General features: G+C 41.7%; 3 protein-coding genes across 5 annotated transcripts; all 3 read left to right on the top strand.

The window, feature by feature from the left end:
* The first annotated feature begins 1,723 nt into the window (after nucleotides 1–1,723).
* Nucleotides 1,724–4,627, top strand: LOC6562980 (mediator of RNA polymerase II transcription subunit 15). The gene is made up of 3 exons (XM_001990574.2): nucleotides 1,724–2,825; nucleotides 2,885–3,008; nucleotides 3,560–4,627. Exons 1-3 carry the CDS (start codon nucleotides 1,944–1,946, stop codon nucleotides 4,336–4,338), a joined length of 1,785 nt encoding a protein of 594 aa, XP_001990610.1. The 5' UTR covers nucleotides 1,724–1,943; the 3' UTR covers nucleotides 4,339–4,627.
* A 465-nt stretch (nucleotides 4,628–5,092) lies between these two features.
* Nucleotides 5,093–11,019, top strand: LOC6562981 (protein bride of sevenless). 3 transcript variants are annotated; one of them, XM_001990575.2, is made up of 6 exons: nucleotides 5,093–5,161; nucleotides 7,071–7,255; nucleotides 7,705–8,184; nucleotides 8,248–8,697; nucleotides 9,052–10,502; nucleotides 10,557–11,019. In XM_001990575.2, the coding sequence occupies exons 2-6, from the start codon at nucleotides 7,213–7,215 to the stop codon at nucleotides 10,812–10,814; spliced, it is 2,682 nt and encodes an 893-aa protein (XP_001990611.2). In that variant the 5' UTR covers nucleotides 5,093–5,161; nucleotides 7,071–7,212; the 3' UTR covers nucleotides 10,815–11,019. The 3 variants fall into 3 exon arrangements, with proteins under 3 accessions (XP_001990611.2, XP_032593330.1, XP_032593331.1); XM_032737439.2 differs by having other exon boundaries at nucleotides 5,134–5,169; XM_032737440.2 differs by lacking the exon at nucleotides 5,093–5,161 and adding an exon at nucleotides 6,285–6,300.
* Nucleotides 11,020–14,338: 3,319 nt separating this feature from the next.
* On the top strand, nucleotides 14,339–27,306 carry LOC6564337 (serine-rich adhesin for platelets). The gene is made up of 5 exons (XM_001990576.3): nucleotides 14,339–15,334; nucleotides 17,477–18,066; nucleotides 22,984–23,394; nucleotides 23,509–26,182; nucleotides 26,375–27,306. The coding sequence occupies exons 1-5, from the start codon at nucleotides 15,262–15,264 to the stop codon at nucleotides 26,803–26,805; spliced, it is 4,179 nt and encodes a 1,392-aa protein (XP_001990612.2). The 5' UTR covers nucleotides 14,339–15,261; the 3' UTR covers nucleotides 26,806–27,306.
* The last annotated feature ends 273 nt before the right edge of the window (nucleotides 27,307–27,579 follow it).

The following is a 27,579-nucleotide window of genomic DNA, read 5'->3' as shown; positions in this document are numbered from 1 at the left end:
AGCATTTGAGCATTGCAAGGACAATATCTGCTCAGATACTTAACACAAACAACTGCAACTGACACATACAAACAAACAAATAAAGAACACTTAACTTCTTCCGTTCTGCTTCTGATGATGATAATGTTGATGACGATATACAAAACGTTGCAATTGCAATGAACAATTGTGCCGACAAGTTCATATCAAGGCAACAGACACCCACTCAAATAAACACACAAACACATTTGTGCTCAACTGCAGTATGGGGCCCACTTCAGCATTCAACCAATTGCCGGCCGCAGTGGCAGCCCAGACTTCTATAGAAAATCATAAGTTACCAAAGTGTTGACTGTCGTTGGCAGTGCAGAATGCGATTGACTTAGTCTGTGCATATTTTTATGGATGCATATGTTATGTTGCATAAAATGAGTAACTGAACTACTGAAATAGTAAATATATTTATTTAATATTACCGAATAAAAAGTATTTATGTATTTAAAGCCTCAAATAATTTTACTTGAGCAATAAAAAATTCTTGTCAAATTAAATATGATGTTATGATATATGAAATTATATGCTAAAAAGTTAGAAAGAGTCATATAGAACTTTTACATTTTTAGCTTATGGAAAAAATAAAGAAGCTATAAATAAATGTGCGCTATAATAATAAGTGTGCATACTCCCCGTGCAGTCCCTGTGTGACTGAGTGTTGCGCATTTGCGCGTATCCTGGCCTTGCTTATTGCATGCAACAGCTTGCCAACTACATTTCAGTATGTATGTATGTATGTAGTATATTTGCTTGTGAATAAAAATGCTTGATAGTGCGGCGCTCTGCAGTTAGTGAGCATTGAAAATGTCGTATGGGCAATTTGCATAATGAGCAAAGAATCAAAATTGTGCCGAATGTGACAGGTTTTTGATTTCAAAAGCAGGCCAAGGCTGCAGCAGGCTCAACAACTGCCAACTGACCGAATAACAAAGCCTCCATCTAAAGTTGAAAACTTAAATCAAGTGCTAGGCGTCTGTATCCTAAGGCATTTTGCGTTCTTTTAGATTTTGGCTGCCTTAAAGCCATCATATCAAAAATGTGGCAGTAAGAACGGCATTAATATTCCAAAGGCGTTCAAATCCATACACCCCATGAAGGTTCAAAGGTAAACAATCTGATAAAATATTGTACATATTTGTGTATTCTTATTTGTATAAGCAATTCACTGGCAGCCAACCAAGCGAGCAACCACTTTAAACATCGCAATCAGTGCTGCACCAAGGCAGCTCATTAGCATTTTGATTTGGTTAAATCAAACAAACATTTCCGGCAAGAAAAATGGCAACATACATTGAACCTGCACCCATGTCATTGGCTTTTCTTTGAAGAATGTCACCAATCTTAAAATTATAAGTTGATAAATTTGAAAATTGTCAATAATGAATAGACACATAGAAAATCTCAGCTATATATATTTAAATTTTAAATAATAAGTGGTACATGATAAGAAATATTGAAAATTATATATTATTTTAATATATACTTTGAAAATTACAGCTTGAGTATTTCCCCTGTAATCCTTCTTAACTGTAAATGTATAAGATATTATATTCCATAAAATGAGACGTTTCAAAATAAATTATTGCTCTGACGAATTTTGCCTAGACATTTAGAAAATCTGTAATCGCCATGTCAAATAAAAATATTTGTGTAGACATCTCAGTTGGCGATGATGAAACACAGTCAAATCAGTTTTCCTTAACCATCAGTTGGATATATACAATTGAAAGACAATAAAAATTTGTACATTTAATATTTTAGTTTACAAGCAACAAGAACATTGTGCATCAACCAAGTCTTAAAAGTGCTTATTGATGAAAATACGACATTCGAATCTCGTGTTGCATATGAGATTGTGAATTTATTTTAGTTTTGGCGGTGTGTTAGTGTTCCATTGACAAAGTGATAGAATGGTGCGCACAAATCGACGTAAGGGCATTGAAGAGGTATATGGCACCAAACTGGAGGCGTTGCAACCGACCCGAGTGCAGCCTGCCCCACAGCCAGGCATGACAAAGACGGCAACAATGCGTGTTGCCTCATCCCGCAAGGGGGAAACTCGCACCCAGCGCAGCTATGTAACTGCTAATGATTATTATATCACTACAAATGTGCCGTTGAATACTTCAAGTGCGGTTCTGGCTCATCCTTCGAAAGCAGCCCAGATGCCAGTGCAAACCCAAGCGATATCGAATGACTCAATGTCCAATCGTCGCATCAGGCCGACCACTCGCCAGCTTCCGGCTAACCATCAGCCAAAAGTGAACTTTGTGGCTGCGGACAAAAAGGCACAGTGTCACACACATCCACATGCTCACACTCATCCATATGGCCAGCCGATGCCACTGCAGATGACTCACCGTACAGTGTATGCGCCAAATACGGAAATGGATGATAATCTAATCGATCTCTCCGATAAGAATCAACTGCATGGCATAACAAATGGACGTCGGTCACATATGCATCCGCATCAACCAAATCAGCAACATATTCAACAGATTCCACATCCGTTGCAGCATCAGCTACATCAGCAGCAGCAGCAGCAGCAGTTTAATCAACCGGGCAACAATAATATACACCATCATTCGCATCCGAATATGAAGCATAAGCAGCAGCAACAACAGCCACTACAGCAGCAGCAGCAGCAGCAACAACAGCAACAACTGCGACCTGCTCATGCTCATCAGCGTGGTGGCATGCAGCCTCCAGCTGTAACCGAGGATGAGGAGAAGGATGAAGATCCCGAAGAGTTATTTGAGCTTATACGCCAGACAGTGAGAAGGGCCGTTGGAGTAAGTAACCCAACCGTAATGCTTTATAAATTTTCCCCTTTTATTATTTCACCCACCAGACTACAATTTCCGAAGTAGTCAACAGAAATTTTCGCGATATGGCTGGCAAAATGGAACGTTTTTCAAATGAACTGAAGATGACCAATGACTATTTGGGTAAATTACAGAATGAAGTTACTAACAGTAAGTACTACATCCATAACAACAGTTCGTTTTATAGTCTGATTCCCGAAGGTAGCCTCCATTAGGAGGCTGGTAAATCGATAAGATCGATTGATAATCTCACATCGATAAAGCCACACATCTCCCACAGTTTTAACTATTTATTTTTGTTTTTGGTTTGGTTTTGGTGATGTCCTTCAAAAATCGAAATAGACCACTCCCAACTCCGCTGCTCCCAAGATTCCCACTCATAAAAATCGAAAAGAATTATATCTTATGTCATCAAACGTGGAAGGTATATTACCGGTAATTTCCTTTCAGTATCGACAAAAAAAAATTTCATGGCCACGCCCACTCCGCTTCCCAAAACTGATATAACTGATGGCGTAAATCGACAAAACCATAAGTCTCACGCAATTTGAAAGATAGAGTCACCAAATTTGAAATGTATTCCTTGTATCAAGGAGGCAAACAATTTTTGGACCACGCCCAATCCAATTACAACGCAATATTAACATATAATTATATATTATTATAGACACAGCATATGCCTTACAAATTTGTCTTTCCAGAGGTAATTCACTATGGGGAGGAAAACACACGCCACTTTCGCTACCTCTGCATGAAATCCGAATACGATAAAATGTTCTACCAGCAACAGAAACTAACATCCGGCAATCAGACAGCTTCAAAAGTGGCACCAACTCCCGTTGTTAATCACAATACGACGCCAGTGTCCTCCAGAGTTTCCAAACTGACAACTGCTTTCAAGAATGTCAAATCTGGCAAACAGTTCACAGCTGGAAGGACCGGTCACGGCAACCAACTAAAAGCGGCGAATGAATGCGTTAACGGGCAGAATCCTTGTGCATGTTGCAGCACTTCCAAGTCATCACACCAGCATCCGACGGGAGAGCATCAATCTTCGTCCGCGCAAAGTGTTAATGTGAAGTCCACGGGGCTGGGTGTACGTGAAGTGTTGGGGCAAATACAACGCTTTTGCACACAGATGCAAATAAATGATCTGAAGGAGGAGATGCCAATATACCCTTCTCCCATAGAACTTTCCAAAATGGGTTTATGCGAAAAGACAAGCCCCATATCCAACAACAATGCAAAAGCTGTAGCTTCTACACATGCTGCCCTCGATGCGGATCTGGAGACACCTGTGGACAGCACGGACGAAATTGATAATTTTGATTACAGCTCCGATGCAATGTCCTCGTTCAGTGATGGTGATGACTCTATGGATACATTAAGTGGCAATACCATAGCGCGTCCTCCAATGGATTCCTCTCGGGCCAAGCAACAAATTCATCATTCTAACAAAGGTGCCGGTGATGGTCAGTAATTTACGTCGTATATGCGTATTTTTCAGTTAGATATACCAATTACTTAATACCAATACAACAATCCAACTGAAATTCCTCAAAGAGCAAATTATGTTACGATTTACTTTTCTGGAGCGAACTAAATTTTTAATGTCAAGTATCAAGAAGCGGGATCCCGTCAAGGTACACAAAAAAAAATAACGTTTGGGTATTTCTAATTACAAGAAATTTATTAGATCCGTGACTTAGTCTAATTGCATCAAGAAGAAATTAAACTATAAATAATTAAAAGGAAGTTATATAAAATCATATGGCATCAATTTTATTATACATATTTTCAAACTGTTGGTGAGTTTATCAATTTGGTAATAACCTTTCCCTAAGGCAAACATTACAATTTTGACAACTGTCTTCAAAGGCATTTCCGATGCCTGATAAGTAGCTGCTTACAGCTGACCCATATAATGCCAAGTAACATGGTAGGTAAGGTTCATCGGTGTCACTAATCACTGCATATTATATTGACTGCAAAATATGCCAACGCTTACAGCGCTAAGCACAACGTATATGTCACAAAAAGCTGACACCGAGAAACTATGCATAATTACAATCCTAAATGAATGAATGAATGAATGAGTGAATAACTGAGTGAGTGAGCATGAGTGGATGCACCAACCCTCATCCCCAGTCTCGCTCCCAGACCCAGTTACTAACAGCTCTTGCATTTTTATGGGCTTACGGTTGTTTTGGAACTGCTAGCGCTGCAGCTAGAACAGTTGAGATATGGACGTGGACGTGGTCGCGTGAATGACTAACCGTTTCGAGTGTGCTGTGCTACCGAGTGTAAATTGGTTACATATCACAAATTTCTTCTGAAAATTGCATAAACAAATTGAACTTTGGCTCGAGCGAAATTGACCAAACCAATCAACTGACATAAAGCTTGCCAAAATAGTAATTAAAGTGCACATTTTGACAAGCATACAGCAGACAGACAGTTAGACAACCGGTCAATCGGACAGCAGCTAAATTAAACTTATGCAATGGCATCGGACTCAGGGCCAAGTGATTTGACTAGCTGCAAATGCAATTTTCGGCTACTGTTCGTTGACCATGTGTTGGCATTAATTAAAAGTGTTATGCAAAACATTGTAAACCAGAAACGCATCAGACAAACTGTTTTCCTTAAATATCAATGACAAATGGGGATTTTAGCCGTTTTGCTTTTCACTCTATGACGGACACTGCTCAAGGATTTTACGATTGCTGCTCGGTTGCTAAGTGAAAACAAATAGCTTTTTCTCCATTCAGAATGGATTTTAAGTACTAATGCTTGATTTGAATAGTTGTAATTTTTTTTTTAATTTTCTGTAGTATTTCAGAGTTCGCTATATTCTTAACGTTGAATTGTATATTTTGCACCCACAGCCAAAAACAGCAATTCGATGACAACGCCCAACAACAATTGTGTGTGTGTGCGTGTGTAACTTAAAACCTGCTTCAATCAGCCGCCTAATTGTAATGACCAATGTTTGAACTTCAAACTTCAGGTAGTCGCGCCAAAAAGGGTTACATTACTCAAACACGTCACATAATGTTGATATTTGTAATTATGAAATATTTTCACTCAACTGTCAAATCGAGTGAGCTCACAGTTGAGCGCATTACCATAACAACGGACGGGTCCGTGCCGAACATATCGGCCTAAGCCAAATTGGCCAAAACAAAACAAGCGAAACAGGTGCAAAACATTACAGCGCGACTTCGCTGCTCGGGGGTGGCTGAACAAAAACTCGGGAACCCAAAAGAAAAACAGAAAGCAGATAAAAATATAAAAAAGAAAAAGCCACACACACAATAACCAATACAACATAATTGCAATGCGACTCGGTTTGTTAACAATTTGTGCCGTGACGCAGTAGTTGCAGTTGCAAGCAGAGCTGCACCCGTTGACAATCGCAACGCAAATTGATTGGCTATCTGTAAATAACACAAGCAAAACGGTCGAAAAAAAATACGAATAAAATAAAAATATATGTGAATCGAATAGTTTTTGTGTTGTGCTACGACTGCGTACTTCACTGGGCAAATATAAAACGACAAACGTTTAATTGACCCTAAAATCGCTGAAGCATTCCATTTCAGATTTGGCTTTCGGTTCTTTTTTTAGTTATTTTAGTTAAGCCAAAGCTGAGAGCAGCTGCAGATCATACGTGTGATGTATACAAAATGTACTTAAAAATATGCTGAAAAAAAAATCGATTCAAGTGAAATAGCATATAGAGAAATGAAAAAACGGTGCCACTATTAACAAGCCAATTTGCATAGAATATAATAATTTCCGCTGAAAGTAGTACCTATTGATTTTCCTTTTGCTTTGCATGCTTTTCACATTTTCTGTTCGCCATTTGAAATGGAATGAAAATAAATATGAAAAACTTAAATATTTGCCGCCGCATTACTTTGCACTGATACGGGCGAAAAGTGGGAAAAGCAGGAAAAGAACTGTGCCAAGCCAAACCAAAGCTAGCTCGGCTTTATGTGTGTGTCTCTGTGTTGGTCTGACAATTTTTAATGCGATTAAAGTACAACACTCTCCCAAAGAGTCCGGAGGCAAAGCGGAATGCCAAGAGCTGAAATTCTGTGGAAGAATGGCAAATGCAAAACCATTTGCACGGCACACTTCGATCCTACAATTGCTAGTTTTTTCCGCATTAATATCCGCAATTATCCATTTTTCTTATTTTTATAGTCAACTTGCATCTATTGATTGAATAAAATGCTGATAATTGTCAATAAATGCTGAACGCTGCAGAAAATCGACAAAAAGTTAACAAATAGTTGACTGAATTTTCTCAAATTAAATATATAAAAATACAATATCAGAAAAGGTCATGAGTTTCTGGCAGCGCGAATGGAAATCGCCAACACAATTGGGTGAGTTTTTAACAAAAACAAATAGTTGGCTTAGAAACTGTAGCCCTCGATATGTTAGTAATATTTATAATGAGGCAAATTTACGATTAATAATAACCTGTTCAGTGGCAAAGTCTAGTCAAACAGCAAAGATTGATATGTAATTATAAGCTTCGTCTTTAAATTTCATTTATATTACAAACCTGTCCAGCAAAGGAATGATTGGAAAACGTTGTTTTTTTGTGGACAACATTTGGTTTTTGAGGAATTGACCAAACTCACAAATTAGAAACTTAATTATTATCAATTATATTCATTACAATATCAATCAATCTATCAAATGGAATCAATCAAGCATAAAAATACTGTTCTGTCCATAGAATCAGGCTGCCAGTCCGTTCTATACAATTTCTATGATTTCTTAACAAATAATTTAAGTTTTACACAACTCACCCATCCAAATCTTGCAGTGATATTCTACCTGCTCATCTCAGCAATTTGCATAGCTCATTGTCGTGGTGCAGGTGTAACCGTGGATAGCAAACCTGGCAAAAAGTCAGCACCACTGCGCATCACAAAACCACAACCGACTAGTAGCAGCACCACCACTGTGCCACCGACAACCAATGAGCCCACCAGCACTTATGAGCAACTGGCGCCACTGATATCCTCCACAACGGAGAACATCGCCAGCAGTGCCGGAATCAGCAGTGGTGACGACAGGAGCACAACTGCAGCTGGCAGCTTGGTCCCAGAGATTTGCATCAATGGACTGCAGCTGAGCGTAACGAATGTGGATGGGGAGCAAGTGATGCGCAGGCAGCAGGAGCTAGTGCAGGTCATCGAAGGAGATGTCATGCTCAGTGTTCTAACTAGCGATCCTGTTTCGGCGCTGTTTATCATCAATCGCGTCAATCAAGCAAATATTATATCAGCTGACTTTGAAGTTGGTAAGTGTAAGAATAGAAATCTGAGTCGGAAATTTATTCTAATCTCAATTCTCCATCCCACAGGCATACGTGCCATTAGCGTAGATAATGCCAGTCTGGCCGAGAATCTGCTCATACAGGAAGTTCAATATTTGCAGCAGTGCACACAATACTCAATAGGCATATTCATTGATTATGATCTATACAAACGCCTCGAGTCCATTATCAGTGACTTAGAGTACAATGTGTGGCCTATACCCACAACGCGTGCCCATCTCTTTCCCAAAGTGGCGCACCTACTACATCAGATGCCCTGGGGCGAGAAGATTGCCTCTGTGGAGATAATAAGTGAAAATTTGGATGTATATAATGAGTTCATGGATGCCGCCAGGCAGGAGCACATGTGCCTCATGCACTTCAAGAGCGACGATAATATTTACATAGTATTCGGCAACAAGATGAACAATCACTTTAAGGAGAACAGCACAGTATTCGCCGTGCCCACAGAGCGTACAGATCACGCTTTTTTGGAAGGTAATTTACAAGTAAAATTCATTCAAAATAGTTTAATTTAAAATAAAATGGTGGATCATGTAATCCAATTAAGATTATATCTGATTTCCTATACCAACGGTATATGAGATGCTTGTAGACACGGTTTCAGAATTTTCCAATCCAACTGCTTTGTCAAAATATATAAAAAATACATTTTTTTTGTCAGAGTTTAATCTATTAATTAATTCATTGTAGTTAATTAGAAATCAATTGTCCAATGTGCGTAGCTCGTGTTTTACTAGATCGAACGAAGGACTTCGATGATAAGAAAGGAGCATATCCTAGTTGGGCATCTGTGACTCACATTTATTTCTATTATTTGAATACTTACAGAACTTCCCAACAAAGCATTTATACTCATGGAGAATGAAATTGAGCTGCGCACTGTTGATTTGGATGCAATGCCCACAACGTTGGATGATGTACTCATTGGGAAGAGTGTGCTTCCATCGCGAATTCTCTCATTTGCCAGCCCCATTGTGGATCTGATGAACTGGCTGCGCGCCTCGCTGTCCAAGCACTGCAAGCGTGACGAGGATCTGTATGTGCTACAGAGCTGTTTTAATTTTCTCAACTTTATCGAGGACTGGCGCACACCTGAGTATCGCCGAAAACATGATACCGTCGAGCTGCTCTCACTGTTGCGCATGCGCAAGCTGTCCACCTCGATGACCTTTCAGATGTACCAAAAGAAACAGAACACTGTGGATGTAATCACAGGCGAGTCACGCATGGAGCTGCGCGAGATCGCTTCGCAGAACTTCGTGACAAATGTGACAACCTACTATCATTATAATCGCGACAATCACACCAGCCTGGAGCTTAAGACCAAGTTTGGATTGGTCTTTAATTGCCAGTACACACCGGGCGACAATCGACGGCATCCGTTCCTGTTCGATGGGGAGAGCGTCATGTTTTGGCGCATCAAGATGGACACGTGGGTGGCAGCGGGTTTGACAGCCGCCATACTTGGCCTGATTGCCACGCTGGCTATTCTAGTGTTCATTGTGGTGCGCATCTCCTTAGGCGATGTATTTGAGGGCAACCCGGTGACGACTATATTGCTGCTGCTATCACTTATTCTGGTCTTCTGCTCCTTTGTGCCCTTCTCCATGGAGTACGTGGGCGAGCAACGCAACTCGCATGTGACTTTCGAAGATGTCAACACCCTAAATACTCTCTGTGCCGTGCGAGTTTTCATGATGACGCTCGTCTATTGCTTTGTCTTCTCGTTGCTGCTCTGTCGCGCTGTGATGTTAGCCTCCATTGGTTCCGAGGGCGGTTTTCTGTCCCACGTAAATGGATATATTCAGGCTATAATCTGTGTGTTTAGCGTCTTTGTTCAGCTAGGCATGTCCGTGCAGTTGCTCGTGGTTATGAACATGGCCTCGGAGAGTGTCTCTTGTGAGAACATCTACTACGGTCGCTGGCTCTGGGGTCTTCTAGCCTATGATTTTCTGTTGCTCTGCTCTCTGGTGGCCCTAGTACCATTCATCTATCGATCGCAACGCAACTATCGCGAGGGCATTTTGATCGTAATTGGCGCTGTGCTTATTCTAATCATCTGGAGCGTGTGGATTGCCTTGTCGCTCTTCGGCGACGAATGGCGGGATGCTGCCATTCCGCTAGGATTACAGGCCAGTGGATGGGCGGTGCTGGTTGGTATTCTCATACCACGCACATTTCTCATTGTTCGTGGCATTGAGCGCTCGGATATTGCCCAGGCGCTGCCCTCGCTCACCTCCCTCGCCTTTGCCCAGAACAATCAGTACTCCTCGGAGCAGGTAAGTTAGTCTTTAACCGCCATGTTGTAGTCACTTGATATTTCCCTCTTGCAGAGCGTGTACGAGTGCGTGAATCCCGCTATGCGGCACTGTTCGCAGGAGGAGATGCATCACCAGTCGCCTAGCGAGATACCGACGCTGCCCTTGCGCGGCGGCGGTCCGCGACGCCAGCAGTTCTTTGCCAATCTACGCCAGGCTAATGCCAACATAAATCCGCAACGTCCTCCACCGCGTCCACAGCAGAGCCCTTCGCGTTCGTCCGTCTGCTCCTTGCCGCCCTCACCAGAGCACAGCAAGATAACCCGGTTCTAAGCGGATCGGCTGTGAGATCTCCTATCTTTGGCAGCACACCTCAACTTCCGTTCCAACTCTAGTCAAAGCGCCAAGAAAGTGCATTCAGTAAACTTCTTTTATCTAATTGTTAAAAACATTCAACATAATATTTGACGAACCAGTAATTAAAAGCCATTTACGACATTAATATGAATAATTAAAAAAAATAATAATAATAATTAAATTTTGATTATTAACATAACGATTGTGTGAATATCATTAATCAGGGGTATTTAGGGGTGCAAGGGGGAAATCTTTGGAGCTCTTGATTTGTTCTATGATATTATTTGTATCTAAATTAACAAATTAACTTATTACAATTGGGCCCCTTTTACTTGTGATCCGTCCTTGTACTTTTGCTTTTTCTAAATGTGTAACTTTTGATATTTCTGGTTTGTGAATTTGCTAAACGTAAAGCTTGCAAATGAAAGCTTTCTAATGGTAAGTCTAATTGGCTTTGTGGACACGTGACTAGTAAATTGGCTATTTAAGAAATTTTGCCGAAGACGCCCCGCTTGAAAAGAAAACTCAATATTCTTTTACGTCACGCGACACTGGAGCTGGCGCCCATTGTTTGGCCTTGAAGCAGGGCGGAGTTGGTTAGCAATCTTTCTGTTCTGTTGTGTTGTGTGTGTACTGCTGACGTCAGGCCTTTGGTCCGTCCCAAAAATTGACCATGCCGCATGAGAGAATGCGCAACAAGATATGTGCTTTGAGCTATATGAATATTGCCAAAGAGACCGCCAAAAAAAAATAAAAAACATTGGAAACATTGCAAGCCCGTCAAGAACACGCGACCATCCAAAATGGCGTCGACGCCACGCGCCAAATATTACACATTTGAATTGGGGGGGGAAGGGGGGAGCGCGCTACTGCGTGGTGAATACAAACCGCAGCTAAGTTATGCCGACAAGTTTTATCTGGCAAGTAGCAAACAGTACGTGTTATGCTGCTTAAATTTGCGTTGCATACGTTTTGGGGCGAGAAGCACAGCTAAAACAAGAATAACAATCCGAAGTAACTGTGTACAGGCTTTTCCTTGCTTCTTGTTTTTCGCGTATTTCCTACATCATTTGCACTCCATTTACTGAACAGAGTTAGAGAGAGACAACGATATAAAACGGCTGCTTCTGAGCTGTTTTTCTTGTAGGCGCGCACAATTTGCTGTTGTCTTAAATCAGAGATAACAAGCAAAATGTGTTCGTATTTTGTATTTGCTTTTGCGTATGTTTTTGCATAATTTTTACCAGAATTTTCTAATTAAATTTTAATTGCCTCTTACGAAAATGTAGCATACTTGTTTTGTCTCTCTAAAAGCTTTAAGTCTCCTATACAACTGCTTAAGAAATGTATGATTATTTAATTCGATCTCACTTGCGAGAGATTTTAATAAGCTTTCCTTTTATTTATGCAGTTGCAGTTTATCTGCTTGTATATATTTAAAGCAATGCTAATTGCATCATCGAACTCAAAAACTGACGGGACTCCTATCAATTGTTCCCCGTGGCGAGCAAATGAAGCTGTGAATGAAGTGTATGGCACTTGGCTGTCAAAAGCTCTGCTACGTGACATTATTAGCAGTGCAGTCCACATCCTGCATATATTGTGACCCTCTTCCCATGCACCCATTCCAAGTGAATAAGTACATATTGTGCCAGCGTGTGCATGATTTATGACTGGAATATAACTAATGATGGTACATTTGTTGAATGCCAGGCGTGCCAGGCCAAAAGGCAATGGCAAAACTTCCAATGCCACATACATATACATATATACTTAAATATAATTTTATATTTATTAATAATATTAGTGCAGATGTTGCCAATGCAAACTCGATTATCATATTATCATTACTGCCCACATGCTAATGCCAAAAAGCCAGTTGCAAAACTTTTACAATTTTAACCAACATATCGTGTAGTGCCCAGTCCAGTGCTTTAGCTTTTACAACAATAACAATTGAGACATCTGCTTATTGTATTTGTTGTCCTCTTGCTGAGGGTCTGCCTGTCATTTGTCACATGCCAAGAGTGGGCCGTAAAAGCGTTACGGAAAGCAAAACATTTGCCGGCTGCATGATTCACCAGGCTTTTGTGACGACATCAACACATCGTGATGCCGGCGCCCCCGCAGCGAGGCATAATACATATTTTGTTTAAGGTTATCTGTCGTCGGGCTGCTTAGCTCGAATTTGCTAAACTCATTGGCATGTCGCCAAAAATTTCGACGCCATATCCACAGTCGCGTTTGCCCATTTGATTATATTAGTCATGCTTACAAAAAAAGCCATATGACGCTCGGGCAACCAGTTGGCAACCCAACAACCCAACAACCCAACCACCCAAGCACCCAATCAAAAAGCCAGAACCCACAACAGCCTTAGCTTTTACCGCACAAAGCAGCAGCAGCCAAAACGTCAGTCGACCCCTATTTTATGGAGCTACAGCACAATATGCCCTGCCATAGACAACCACAAAAGGTGGCTTCAGGGGGATGCGGCTCAGTCAGCAGCAAACCAAACCGAAAGCTTTTCATTCATCAAAAGTAATCGGGCGAGCGGAATATCCTGTGGAGTGTGCAAGCGTGTCGCACTCAATGTAGAGTCTGCGCTCCTCAAGTTCTGAGAATCATTGTGCTATTTTTCGCGTGCGGGAAAGTATATGACTATTTTGGTTAGCTGCCTCACTCTGCTGGAAACTTGACGAAGCTTCTGTTTCTATTTCTATTTCTATTTGTATTTTTGTTTTTGTTTGTGTCTTCAATTGCTTCGGGGGATTCATTCATGAATTTTTACAGCCCATCGCGGGGAAACAAATAAAGCGATTAAGCTTTTCATTTCAATTGCCCTGAGCTTGTCTATTTTTAGCCAGCAATGGCTCGAAATCAAATTTGTGAAGTTATGAAATATAATTGTTGAGCATTTATTTCCTTAAACCAATTTAGCAAAAAATCGTATATAAATGTATAATTATAATCATTCCCTTTACAATTTCCCATCGTCTCTCTCTCTCTCTCTATAGATTTTATAAATTACTCAAAATATATATTTTAAAATATTTTGAGCTGCTTCCACTGTACCAATTTCATTATTACATTCTTGACTTCATACAGCAATTTCAACTTCCATAATAAAAATGAAGGTCTTTCATAATTTCATTAACAATTTGTCGTTATTTTAAATGTACTTTATTGGAATGATCATAAGCGGCGACTGCTCTATTTGCATTTATTGCACACGCACGCTCTCTCTCACTCTCACTCTCCCACTCTCACTCTCTCTCTCTCTCTCCTCTTCGAGTTATTTTCGTACGAGCAGTTTCCCTCTCTGGCAACAGCTGTATGTTAAAGCTTTCGTCAAGTTAAAGGCAAAAGCTCTCTGAATGCAATCCACATGGCAATAACATCCTTGAACAAAAGGATATGCGCGTGCTTTTGTGGCCAGTACGCGACGTTAACTCATGGCATATACACATCGCAGCGGCAAAGCAGACGCGCACACCCACACACACAGTCAGAAACACACACACACACCCGAACACACAAAGAGTATTTGTATTAAGAAATTGAAGCGCCAAGAGCGAGTGGCCTAGAAATAATACGTGAAATGAAAAGGTTGCAATTAATAAATAAAACAAAAAGAAAAGAAATATAAATGTGAAAAGTTGCTGGATGAAAAGTGCAAGTGAAAAGTGCCAATACGAAGGAGAAAATCACACACGCACACACACACACACACACACACACACACACGAACACACACGCACAAGCACACACAGACAAAGAAAACGTCATATGCCAGAGGCAGGCAGTCGCTTGGCAGGCACATTGACAGCAACAGCAACAGCAACAAAGGCACAGGCAGTAGCAGAAGCAGTGAAAAGCATTTTGTGTATCCTATTTTGTGTGTGAGCGAGCGTGTGTCCATGTTCATGTCCGTGTCCATGCCCGCGCCCGCGCCCGTGTCCTTTGCCACAGCAGTAGCAGTAGCGACAACAAAAGCAGCAGCTAACAGCAGCAAACAGCAACAACAACACTAGCAATTACGCCGTGTAGTTGCTATAATGATAGATTTCAAAACAAAACTGAGCAAATTATCGTATAAAACGTGCCCCCGTTGGAAAGTCTAAAAATAACAGCACGCCAATTTCAAAGCCCAAGTCGGAGACGTATTCTAAAAACACAAGTGCCGCCTGCGTTCGGCCCATCAGGCAACTGACTTTAAATTATGCATGCACATTGATTTTCTGACGCGTCGTCGTTGTCGTTGTCGTTGTCGTGTTCGCTCTCCTACTCATCGCCGTCCACAACATCATCATCAAAAGCAGCAGCAACAGCAACAGCAACAGCAGCGAGAACAGCAGGAACAGCCTCTGCCTATTGGCAATCTCGTAAAGTCATTTCTCGTTCTGCGTTCAGCCCGCATCGTATGTTATCAGCGGAACTGACGTCGACGGCGTTGTTGAATGCGAATTATCAGCGCACCAACGGCCTAACAAAAGGTGAGTGTCTATAATAGCACCAGCAACAACAACAACAACAGCAACAACAACGACAGAAAACACCAAGCACATTTACAAGGTACAAAATATTATGCATACGCACGGTGTGCGTGCGCCTACTGGGCGTATGTGTAATATTTGAAATCATATTGCAAAATGTATCGAAAGATTCAGCATAGATGGCAAGATGATGATATTAATAAATGTTAAGGACACGCCCAAAAGTAATAAAACACAGAGAGGAAACATAAAATTCAAAGAATATGGCATGGTATATGGTATATTGTATATTGTAGTGTCAGGTAAGAAGAATATGGAAAATTGAAGCGTATTCTAATGGTAGTTTGAAGTTCTTATACACACATTAATGAAATTGAATTGAATCAGATAAAGAAACAAACTCATGTTGCCGTTGTCATTACTTAAGGAACGGGTTTTCCTTCCCAACACAAATTTTACGATAATCTAATGAAAATACTCATTTAATTTGATATGTGTCAGTTATTAATTATTTTGCGCTACAAAAATCAAAAGACAAGACACAACACTCGTTTATATTCAATTACAAAGATAAATTCAGGTAACAAAAGTATTCATTGTTTAGCTGTAGTTGTTCAGTGTGTTAATTGCTCCAGTGAAGTAACGTTAAATGATTAATTGATCTGTTTTGTCAGCTTAATTAAACGCAACACTGAACTGAGACAAGTCATCTAAAAACCTAATTTATCCAAGTCGGAAGGTTCTTTGCTTGGCTTTCCTAATTTTTAATTAATTCATATTCAACTTTCATAGTCGAGCTTTTGAATTATTTTGATAATACGTCTATAACCACATAAGATAACATCAATTTTATTGATCACCCATGTTTCGTTTTATCCTTGCTCTCTGTCCAGCATATTCAATTAAAATGACGTAAAACATATTCAAAGCTCATTTGCTCAGCTTGTTAACACCCGCGCATAAACTCATTAACGCTCACACACACACACACACACACACACACATTATTTCTTATGCAGCGCTGTTTTATTGTTGCCTTTATATATACTTTAAATCTGATTTCAATTATAATTGCATTCTGCAGCGCTAATGCGCTTTGGCGCCCACACTTTTCCCGTAGTTGTAATAGCCACTAGCCCACCACCTCATCCTGTGGCAAGGCGTAGGAGCCACCACTCATCCCTCAATTCAGTTCACTCCTTTTCCGCGCCCCATTTAATGCAATTCATTGCGCCGACAATGTCTTCAAACCTGAGGGTCCTCACAATGTCAGTCCATGCGCTTTGGGCAGCGTTGGCGGTAACTGGCACCGGAAATACAGTTATAAAATGTCAACAACAATGCAAATTTGCCAAATGACGGCGTTGACAATAGTTCTCTGGGTGGGTTTTGTAATGATTTTATGACTTGATGTCATGCATTCAGAATCAACAACAACAATTAACAGCAGTTATAACAATAGCAGGCATAATAACAACCACGACACCCACACACAAATAAAGTTGGCTATTGTAAATTTTCTTGAACATGCAATTGGTGCACAAGTTTTGAGTTTATGGCTCCTATAAAGCCGCCCGAACTGCATTAATTATACAAATTGTTGGCACATTATAAATAAACTTGCAGTTTGCATATCGTTACCGAATACGCGTTTCGTACTTCTTGGAAATTTCGGGTGGACAACAAGTACCGGTCTTTTAACAATAACCTTTATGAAAGTAAAGCGAAATTAAATTTGAACTTAAGAATATAAGCCTGCAAATATATATTTACTAAGATTTCATGAATTTTATTATATTTACATAATGCCAATGGAATTGTTTACCGGTCGAAAAATGAGTATTATGGTGAATAATTTAATTGGTGCGGGGAGAATTCGGTCTGCAGGGAAATGTTGTCTTCAGCAAGCCTAAAATAGCATAGTTAAAAACCGTAAATGAATTATGACTGAAATACAAATTTATAAATGACCAAGTTCTGTAAAATGAAATTGAAAATGTAAGCCAGCTTTAATTAAATCAGTTCGAAAGCCACAAGAAAGCAGGTCTTATTAGCTGCAGCACATCTTCAATATTTTAACTAACAAATAGTTCCTATATACAACTAATTTTCTCTCTCTCTCTCCTCTATTTTTTTTTGCAGATGCGGCTTGCCTGTCAACGACATATGAAAAGTGCACAGCAGGAGAAACAGCAGCAGCAGCAGCAACACCAGCAGCAGCAACATCAGGGGCAGCAACAACAGCAGCAGCAATGACCAAACAATTGACAACAACAACTGCAACAAATGCAGCGTCGAGCATAACACAAACATCTAATTTGGCGCCTACGGTTATATCGCCCACATCAGCCTACGCAACAACAGCAACAACAACAACAACTACGACAGAGGCAGTTGCGCCTGCAACATCAGAGACAACAACAAAGGCGCAGCCAATAACAAAAGCCGCAACAACAACAACAACAACAAGTGCATCAAGTGATGCCAGCGGCCGTTCGGCGGCTCTGGAACGTGCCTACGTCCATGATGTCTATGAGCATTGCGAGGAGCCCACGGGACCGGTGCGGCCTCGAGTGGCACAGTTCCTGGGCAACCTGGAGCCGGGCTCGGTGGTCTGTGACGTGGGTTGCGGCAGTGGGCGTTATCTCACACAATGCAATCCAGCTATATGCACCATTGGAGTCGATCGCTGCTACCGCCTCGGCAAGGTGGCACACGAAAAGGGTGGCGAGGTGAGTGGAAATGCCATGCATAGAATGAAATTGTAATTGATGTGGAGAAAATAGTCCATTGTGGATATTACAGGTGTGGGTGGTGTGCCCTTACATGCATATATATTCCTTGGTATGTCAACAATAGTTCATGGCTTATCTCCTCTCTCTCTCTCTCTCCCTCTCTCTCTCTCTCTGTCTCTCTCTGTTGAGTTTCTTTGCCACACAATTGACCCATTTTGCCCGAACGAGCAAACACAGTGAATTCATTCAAATATTAGCAATGGGCCAGTCGAGTGCTCTGATGGCCCTGGTCGCCCTTATTGCAACGCATAAATTATGCTTATCATAGAAATTATTTGCACATGTTCTCTCTGTGTAATAGCCAGTTCTGAGCTTTAATGACCCCATAATTGCAATGGCCAACAATGAAGCCATAAAGCGAGCAGAGTTTTGGTCATTAGAGTGCAACTAATAAAGTGCATCTGTCTCTGCATCTGCAACGCTTGTACAATTGCAACCAAAACTACATTGAATCGCCACTGAGTCCCACTGGGAATTAAATACATTTTCATTTAATTGTCGCAAGGCCTTTTCAGACCAATTCACTTGAATAACATATTTGAGAGACCATTGACTCAGTGTTATTTCTAGCATATTCTGTACATAATATATTTATTAATCCAAGTATGTACACACATAAATTCAACAATATTGTTTTTCTTTAAAAAATATTATCACTGCTGCAATAAGCATTTCTCGTAATTTTTGTATAAATACCCGTTAGCAAGCTTCCATTGAAGTAGTGCGCATTGTATTCACTTTATTGTTTTGCTATCGTAGTTGTTGCAAAGCCCACAGCATTTCCTCTTCTTTATAGCTGCCAACAATAAATTGCAGCCCCTCTCCAGTTGTACCCAGTTCTTAGTTCCCGGAGGTATGCAATAGTTTTCGCAATAATCTATTACAAATGCTTCGTTTCGTTTCAGTTCGCTTATTCATGGTGCCATTTCCAGGCAACAAATGCCTTTTTCTAAGAAATCTAAAGTAATCCCCTCTACACGCCTCACTCTGCTCGTTGCACCATTTTCCCCTTACGGCTTGCTTTAGTTCCAGCCATTTTTCGCATTTAAATTGCATTTGCTGGTATTGCGTGGGATTGAACTTCGCATGTAATGACGACGAGGACACAACGGTTACCGATGTTAGCGAGGACGCCTGACATTGCAGGCGGCCAGGGTTGCCACCTTAGCTGGTTACATGCCACATGCTGCAAAGTGCATCCAATTTACTATAAATGGTTTCATTTAGTTAATAACCAGCCCCATTATCATTATCTTGACTCGACAGCAATGAAATGTGGCTATGATTGCTCGATTGTTACAGCTGTCCAGTCCTTGATATTTCAGTGCTATTAATTAATAGCAATCATATGCATTATCTTTTGAATTCAATCGATATTAGAACAAAATTGCAGTTTTCCTTTTATAACCATTATTTCTACTGTCGATTTCAGTTAATATAAAAAGATTGCAAGCATGTTTTAAGTTCTACTTTTGGTATTCCTCCGATAGAAGCTCATCACAATTTATTTCTGCAAATAGAAATATCCTATCAGAAGTCAAATATCTCCTATTAAATTAAATTCTATGGTCTATCTTCAAAAGAATATCCTGAATGGAAAACCACGAAAATACAAATGCTTAAATCTTTTAAGCCTTTAATCACTTGGTAGCAATAAGATATGTCAGCAGTCAGCTAAATTCCTTTCAAATATACATCTGTATTTATGCAGAGACATCATGTTTCAGGCGTTGTATTTGGGTAACTTAAAATGCCATGAGCAATATTCGATTGAATGCTTTGGCAAAGGAAATGAATGCTAAACCTGATTTTTTTTTAAAGCAAACTGTGAGTTCATTGTGTTAAATAAACTAAAGAACAAGAAATGCAAAACACACAGGCGACTCACGTGACCTGGAAGCCAGTGCAGCTGTTGCTTTACACTGTTTCCCTTTGCGGATAGGGAAAAACCCAATTTAACTTTACAACGAATATACCAGACATATACATACATATATCTGCTGGTGGGAAAACTTTTAGTTGCTGTCAGGCAACTTTGATTTCACAACTCGTGCATGGCCTGATTTGCTATAATTTTGTAAAGCAATAAATTGCCAAGTGGAGCAAGCTATGCAGCAGGCATTAAGCAAATAACACACTTACAATCACACACACATACACACACACACATACAGCCTGCTGCAGTCTAAAGCTCATAAATTCTTTTGCTGTCCGAAATGACGCATCCAAAAAAAAATAGAGAAAAAAAAGCAGCATATAAGATAAATATAAAAAAACGTGACGCCCACCGAGATATTCTTCCACTTGTTCCACTATTCAGTTTTGCGCCAGGTGAGTGCAGCCTACCTGGCTTTGCTCGTGAGTTCACTTGAAAATCGTCTGCAGCCTTTTACCAGTGTTTTTATTTTGTGGTTCGCTTAAGCACCATTTAAATAAGCTGCTGCCAAGAAGGCCAAACAATTGTACATACGTACAGACAAACAAGCCTTTATACATACTATATTTGTGTATATATATATATCTATATATATATATATATATATACATATATTTATTTATTTTCGCAGTTGGTTCTCTTTTAGCTTGCTCTTTGCGACACCGTTTCGAGCCGACAGGCTTTGGCCTCATTAGTGTGCAACATAGCGTATGCGTAACATGTTTCACCTGACGCTCACGACATCAGTGGAGCTGCATTGAAAACTTGTCAACAAACAAATTTCAAAGCCATAATGTGCACGACCATTGTGACATTATTCACCCACAAAGCATACACATGTGTGTGCGTGTATGTGTATAAAAAATGGCGACTGCTATAAATACAATTTATAAAGAGCAAACAGAAATGTCAGCGTATGCATTCATGGCACCCAGAACACGTGTTAAAAATGAAAAAAAATAAAATAAAATTGCTGAGAGTCGCTCAGGCAATGCATTAAAGTTGAAAGCGAATGTGCTGCATTTTTATAAGCAGCTTAACACAAATGCCAAACTCGTAGATGCAATGTCCACAAGCAGGACAGTCCAGTTTTTTCTTTGAAATATTCCCGAAAGGATATTAATATTCTGAAGACTGCAGCGTATTTAGCAGAAAATTTTCCAAAGGATTATTAACATATATTCAGTTGCACAGTCAAGTTTCTAGAAAGCTTATAATAATATTTAGCAATCCCTGATTATGCCTCATGTAACTTATATTAAAAATTAAAAAAGAATTGAGTTACGGTTTGTTTTCTCCTGATTATTTAATGTAGGTTTAATTTTCACAATGTTTGCTTTGTGGTGAACAAACCATGTTTGGTGCCGCCACAAAATATATGTAATATGTACAGCACGTGGCAACAATAAAATGCAGAATTACATTGCCACAACGCATATGGGACAGCTTGCAACTTGTGTCAGCTAGTTTCATTTTGATCTTAACAATTTATTTTAACCTTCGAAGGAAAATGAGAATATATAATAATAATTATAAATCGTACACAATCATTTTTAGGTCATAGATAAACTGCAAAATGAGTTCGAACATGTAATTAACATACGACCTCTATCCTTGCAGTTGACCGCTATAGGGAGAAACACTTAACTTAAATGATATTTTCGGCTAAAAACTGTTTTGCCACAAGTTGAGTTGCAACGTCTGTTGCATGGGCTCTTGGTTCTGACATCCCCAAGTACCTGGTAGAGGCACGTGCACAGGAAGAGAGGGGAAAGATTTTCTTATTTTTTTTTTTTTTTGGTGGGTCAAGGCTGTCGGTTTTTGCAGTTACACAAATACAGACGAGGCGATATCAGCATTATTGCAACATACAAATTATACACATAGAACGTGCAGAAAAGAACTGCAAATATAAGCATAAAGAGTTAGTCCAAGTGAATGTGGCACAGAAACCTCTGTTATGCATTATATTGAACCTCTTCGAAGTTTTTTTTTTGCGGAGTTTAACATGATTTATTAACAGGCATGTGCAATTGATGGTTGTTCAGTTTATGTTGGATTTAAAGGGAAATTGAAAATATCTAGAAATGATTGAACACAGCCATACATGCTTTCGATGTCGGAAAGTTTCCCATTTTTTTTTTTTTTTTAGTGTTTATTGATACTTTTATCACTGAGCGTGACATGAATGATGCATTTACAAATGCATATAAAAAAAATAAGCAAAGCAAAAAACTACAAGCGCCCGTCCCACAGTCAGGTCAGTTCAGTTTATTCGCTTGCATTCCAAAAACACATCCAAAACTTATTCAGTTCAGGCGAGCCAAAAGAAGCGTAATTCAACGCAACTAACTGGGCTAAATTGGAGCCATGCACGTTAACGCTGCTATATATTTGTTTTGTGGCACTTCAGTGCCAATTTGACTTAGCCAACAGTCAATTTTGCTCAAGCGAGCGGATAAACCTGGTTTTCGACGGGTCGTAACTTTTCAAAGTAATATTTACACATACGGTTTTCAAGGAATTTTCAAAACACATATATTGAAGCTAAATATCTAAATATAACAGACTTTTAAGTTTAGTTTTAATTCCATAATTTATAACCATAATTCTGACAGAAAAGTGTTTTGCTATAAATTTAACTTTAACGTTTCGCTCTTTGAACTTTCTCGAGCGAAATTAATAAGAGGAAACTATAAAAATGCATAAAACGTTTTTACTTGCTCAATTCGACTTTATGGAGAGATCGAGTTGAAACTGGTGTTGCTCTTGGGATGTGCAACGTGATTTCTTCACTTTGCTTTTAACGTGCGGGCGACGAAAGTTGTGTGTGTTAATTTAATTGGGTGGGTCTTCGACCCATATTTCCCTCGACACCCACTTGCTCATAATTACGTTTTGCTCTCGTTGGCCCACAGGTGGCGCTGTGCGACAATCTGGAGTTGCCCTTTCGGGACGACAGCTTCGATGCGGTCCTCTCGCTGGCCGTTGTTCATCACTTTGCCACCACAGAGAGACGCGTCCGCGCGCTGAGGGAACTGGCGCGGATCCTGCGCATTGGCGGACGCGTTGTCATCACTGTTTGGGCACTGGAGCAGCGCCATCGACGCTTCGAGTCGCAGGATGTGCTCATACCCTGGCAGCCGCCAAAGAATCGTACATTCTCCTACTCCGATGAGGATGATGACGATGATTTTCTGCCACCCTATCACGCCTACACAGAGGACTCAACCAACTCAAGTCGCTCCGCCGGAGATGGCGACAGCTCCAGCCTAAGCTCATCCTCGCCGGGCGAGTCCTGCTACAGCTTTGTTCGTCGCGCAATACAGGTAATAATAATGTGCACTTATTTAAAGCCAAAAATAATTATAAATAATTAATTTTACCTAAAACTGTTGTTGATGCATTTTAAAACTTATTTAAAATATTTCCTCCACTTGCAGAAACTAGCAGGCGGTCGTCGCCATGCATGGTTCCTGGACTCATGGACGTCGAAGGACACAAAGAACGACAGCAGCCTGGACTATGAGGATGCCAAGGATCTGCCAATTGAATTGCGTCGCCTCGAGGACTTTGATGAATTTCCCGATCCGCCGCTATCCGCTGGCCTCAAATCACGCAGCCTTGGCAGCATACTTCAACCACCACCTCGTCAAATTGTTCGCTCGCGCTCCAGTGTGCCCAGCTTGGGTGGTCCCCTGCTGCCCGGCGAGACGAAAGCGAGTGCTGCAGCGGCACTGCTTCTGAGCGCTCCAGAGGTTCAACTCCAACTGAATGGCCGACATTCGCCAACAGCGACCGTCAGTGCGGGCAGCACGCTGAACCGCCGACCCAAGCTCATCAAACAGAAGCAGTCGTTGTGCGACGAGGACGACAGCCTCGCGCAGTCAAGCGATCCAACGAATTCCTCAGCGTTCCAAATGGTCAGCAGCTATAACAGCTCCAATGGTGGGGTCAGCAGTAGTCTCTATACGCGCACCGGTTGCTATGCTTCGAGTTTCCATCAGCATGCCTCTGCGACAGCGACTCCGCCAACAGAACCAGGTGAATTAACTGGTGCTCCAGCTGCGACAATGCCCAGCTTTTTGCGCAAGCAGAGCTCGCTAAATGAGGATCTGATGGCGGGGAACAGGCTGCGTGAGAAGGAGGGCGTGCGGAAACGCATACAGAAGCAGACATCGCTCAATGAGGCCTTCCTTTGCCGCTCGGCGATGTTCTCCAAGCGATTGCAGATCATTCGAGAGGGCTTCACGAGCAAGATTAAGAGCTCTACGGGCAGCCTGGAGCGTGTGACCAAAACGGGCATCAGCAAGCTTATTCAGAATATCAAGCCCAGTCCAACGCCACCCAGCAATCCCAATCCTCAGCAGACGAACAACAACAACAAGCAGGGCACAACACTAACTAATCAAACGCATCCACATGCACATCCGCATCAGCATCACCATCATCATCATCTTGGTAGTAATGCCAGCGGACTGTTCCCAGCTCATCTGCTGCTCTCCAGCACGTCCAGCACGGGTCCGGTGAGCTACTGCAGCAACGTGGACTGCAGCGCAGCAAACATCTGCCACTGCAGCGCCTATCAGCAGGAGTGCGCCGCCTGTGCGGACAGCGAGCAGGGCAATGCACGCCGGCATTCGCGCGAATCAGGATCGGACTCCTCCAAGGATAGCAGTCTGCAGTCGGACACGAGCATTGAGTCGGAGGATAGCTTCGCTTCGGTCATATTCATACCAAAGCCGGAGCAGGCGCAGCAGCAATTGAACTATCAGCAGCAGCATCAGCACTCCAACTCGAGCAGCAGCAATTCCAGCTCTGGCAATGGAGCTGCGCTTGCCGCAGCAGCAGGAGCAAATCAAAACACAACCACACTGATTGCAACGCCCGGTGCACGGTTGCCGCACACACACACACACACGCACACACACTCAGTGCCAACATCGCCGCTGGTCATGCCATGCCCGCCGACGCCCGCCCACTCGCCGGCTGCCAATCAGGGGACCGTTACATCCCCGCCACAATCCATGGCAGCAGTGACAGCCGCAATGGCCATTTTGACGCCAGCTGCGAAACCGGAACGCTTCAGCTTCGACGCGGCGCACATCAAGCAGCAGCAGGAGCTGCAGTTGGAGCAGACGACGAGTACCATTCGGCAGATTACACGCCAGGCGATACGCGAGATGCCAGCGATACCCAAGTTCCGCAAACAGCAATCTCTGCAGCTGCAACGCCAGAGCTTTCCCATTGTGCGACGCGCCTCCGGGTCGGCAGCAGCGTCCAGTGGCAGCAGCAGCATTGGCACAAGGCTGCTATCGCTAGAGCTGTTCAATCCGGCTACCGATGATCTGGACAGCGATTCCAGTGAGCCCTCCTCGCCGGACTCCATTGACAGTGTGATCAGTGCACCTCGTTCGGCACAGCTGCTGTCGGCTCCTGGCACCGGCACAGGTAAATCCAGCGATGAATCGGACTCGGCACTGGCTCAGCAGATCAGTATTAATCAGCAGCAGTATCACAAGGGCGAACTGCAGATCAATAACGGAACGCCCAATGCCAATGATATCATTCTGAATGCGGACAGTGCTCCATTGCTGCCAGATAAGCGGGACACTAGCCAGACAAAGGCGCAGCAGTTGCCGCACGATTGTGCTGAATTTGCCGAGCAGCTAACGGCGCAGCTGCAACGTGAACTGGAAGATAAGAGTAATCGCGCCGATTGCCGCAGTCTGGACGGGATTGGTGATATTGGCGAGTTTTTGAGTGGTGGCTCTAAGAAGCGTTCCAACGGTGATCTGAGTGCGTTGCGGGATGAGCTGCGAGAGCGTCGCCTTATGCTGGCCAATCTCTCCACACAGCCGAGTTTGCAGCACTCGCCCATGTCGTCGTCCACCTCATCGCTGTCCTCGCAGACGCGCAGCTTTACCATACACGAGGAGCAGGAGGGCGAGGAGGAGGAGGACGAGGAGAACGAACGCAGCTACACGCTGGGCATCTACGAGCACTGCAAGATCTCCAAATTCAAATACAAACGCAATCGACACTACAACCTCAATCCGGAGACGGCATATTTGCTCCAAGACGACGGCGACAGCGATGTGCGCGATGATGAAGATCGTATGTAGACAAATTGACTCGCTTAGAAATCGAAACTTCAACTTTTGTTTTATTCAAATTATGGATTTGGTTTGATGCAAATTAAATTATAATGAATTATATTAGTTTTTAAGGAAAGAGAGAAAATCCAAACCTCTGAAATATGTTTGTCAATTTTATGAAATGATGTCACCTTTCATCTATGCCATTTAGCCATACCCGAGGAGGACGAGGATGCTGAGGCGCTGGAGGCACGAGGTGGAGATCAGCTGGGCGAGGGCATGCATGAATATGGACAGCGTCGGCGCAACTTTAGCGCCATCAAGTCGGTGACATCCAGTGCATCGAGCTCGACGGAAACGGCACCATCGCCATCATCGCAGCAACAGCAGCAGCGGCAGCCGCTGCAGCAGCGCACCTCCACCGAATCGCTGGAACACTCGAATAGCTCAACCACATCGCTGGACAGTCCATCGCAGGGTGGCGGTGCGACCACACACCACCGCTACTATCATGTGTTCCGCGAGGGCGAGCTGGACGCACTGATCAATCATCATGTGACCAGTCTGCACATTGTTAGCTCCTACTATGAGCGGGCCAGCTGGTGTGTTGTGGCTGAGAAGGTGCAGGTGTGGACGATCTAAGTTAGAAACCTAAGGAATACAAAAAATAAGATAAATAAAAACCATAAATTGGAAACCCCAATAAGTCTCTGAAGCCCCCAAAGGAATTGTTAAATTTAGTCTTTATTACTAGTAGGTGAGAGAGGAGGAAAGCGAGGAAATTCTAGCACTAATTTAAGTAATCGTAACGACTCTTGCTTAGGGTTGCCAAGCCTGCTCAACGGCAGGGCTGCCGCACTGCATTGAAATTCAATTTCAAGTAAACAGCTTAATTTTTAAGCGCAAATCGAAAAAGAAACAACGCAAATTATGACAAGTATTGTATCTAAAGAAAACAAACGATTGTATATGTAAAAAAAATATATTTACAACGACTATCATCTTTATGTTAATTCTCTCTATCTTTTTCAAAAATATATCAGTATTTATTTCAGAATTTCAATACTCATAAACGTCCAATTGCAAACTTGACATACAAAAAACCAAATAGTAAAATTATAGAGCTACATTTAAAAGTTAAATTAAGCGTTGCTTACACAAAATCAAATAGAAAATGCAAAACCATATCTAAGCATCTACTTACAAACATATATACCAAGGCTTTGTACACAAAATAATATAAAAAATAAAATAAAAATCTAACAACAAATACACCCAAATATATGCAAGAAAAAATCAAAACGTAAGTTTTCGAATATCAACAATTGCATTTAACTAATTTCAATGCAATAATAAGTAAAGAAGACAAACTGCAGGAAAAAAAAAGAAGAAATGTAATCATAACTGTTTTCAAGC

The sequence above is a fragment of the Drosophila grimshawi genome, unplaced genomic scaffold, assembly GCF_018153295.1.
Source record: "Drosophila grimshawi isolate 15287-2541.00 unplaced genomic scaffold, ASM1815329v1 contig_311, whole genome shotgun sequence".
NCBI classification, from domain to species: Eukaryota; Metazoa; Arthropoda; class Insecta; order Diptera; family Drosophilidae; genus Drosophila; species Drosophila grimshawi.
The sequence above is the reverse complement of the archived record's forward strand: the minus strand, read 5'-3'. Positions and strand labels throughout refer to the sequence as shown.

Excerpts from the sequence above, each read along its gene's own strand:
- LOC6564337 (XM_001990576.3), top strand. The coding sequence starts at position 15,262 with ATGTTATCAGCGGAACTGACGTCGACGGCGTTGTTGAATGCGAATTAT. Across the intron at positions 15,335-17,476 it reads CACCAACGGCCTAACAAAAG|ATGCGGCTTGCCTGTCAACG; the intron begins GTGAGTGTCTAT and ends TTTTTTTTGCAG. Across the intron at positions 23,395-23,508 it reads TTGTTCGTCGCGCAATACAG|AAACTAGCAGGCGGTCGTCG; the intron begins GTAATAATAATG and ends CTCCACTTGCAG.
- LOC6562981 (XM_001990575.2), top strand. The coding sequence starts at position 7,213 with ATGAGTTTCTGGCAGCGCGAATGGAAATCGCCAACACAATTGG. Across the intron at positions 8,698-9,051 it reads AGATCACGCTTTTTTGGAAG|AACTTCCCAACAAAGCATTT; the intron begins GTAATTTACAAG and ends GAATACTTACAG. Across the intron at positions 10,503-10,556 it reads ATCAGTACTCCTCGGAGCAG|AGCGTGTACGAGTGCGTGAA; the intron begins GTAAGTTAGTCT and ends TCCCTCTTGCAG.
- LOC6562980 (XM_001990574.2), top strand. The coding sequence starts at position 1,944 with ATGGTGCGCACAAATCGACGTAAGGGCATTGAAGAGGTATATGGCACC. Across the intron at positions 2,826-2,884 it reads CAGTGAGAAGGGCCGTTGGA|ACTACAATTTCCGAAGTAGT; the intron begins GTAAGTAACCCA and ends TTCACCCACCAG. Across the intron at positions 3,009-3,559 it reads ACAGAATGAAGTTACTAACA|AGGTAATTCACTATGGGGAG; the intron begins GTAAGTACTACA and ends TTGTCTTTCCAG.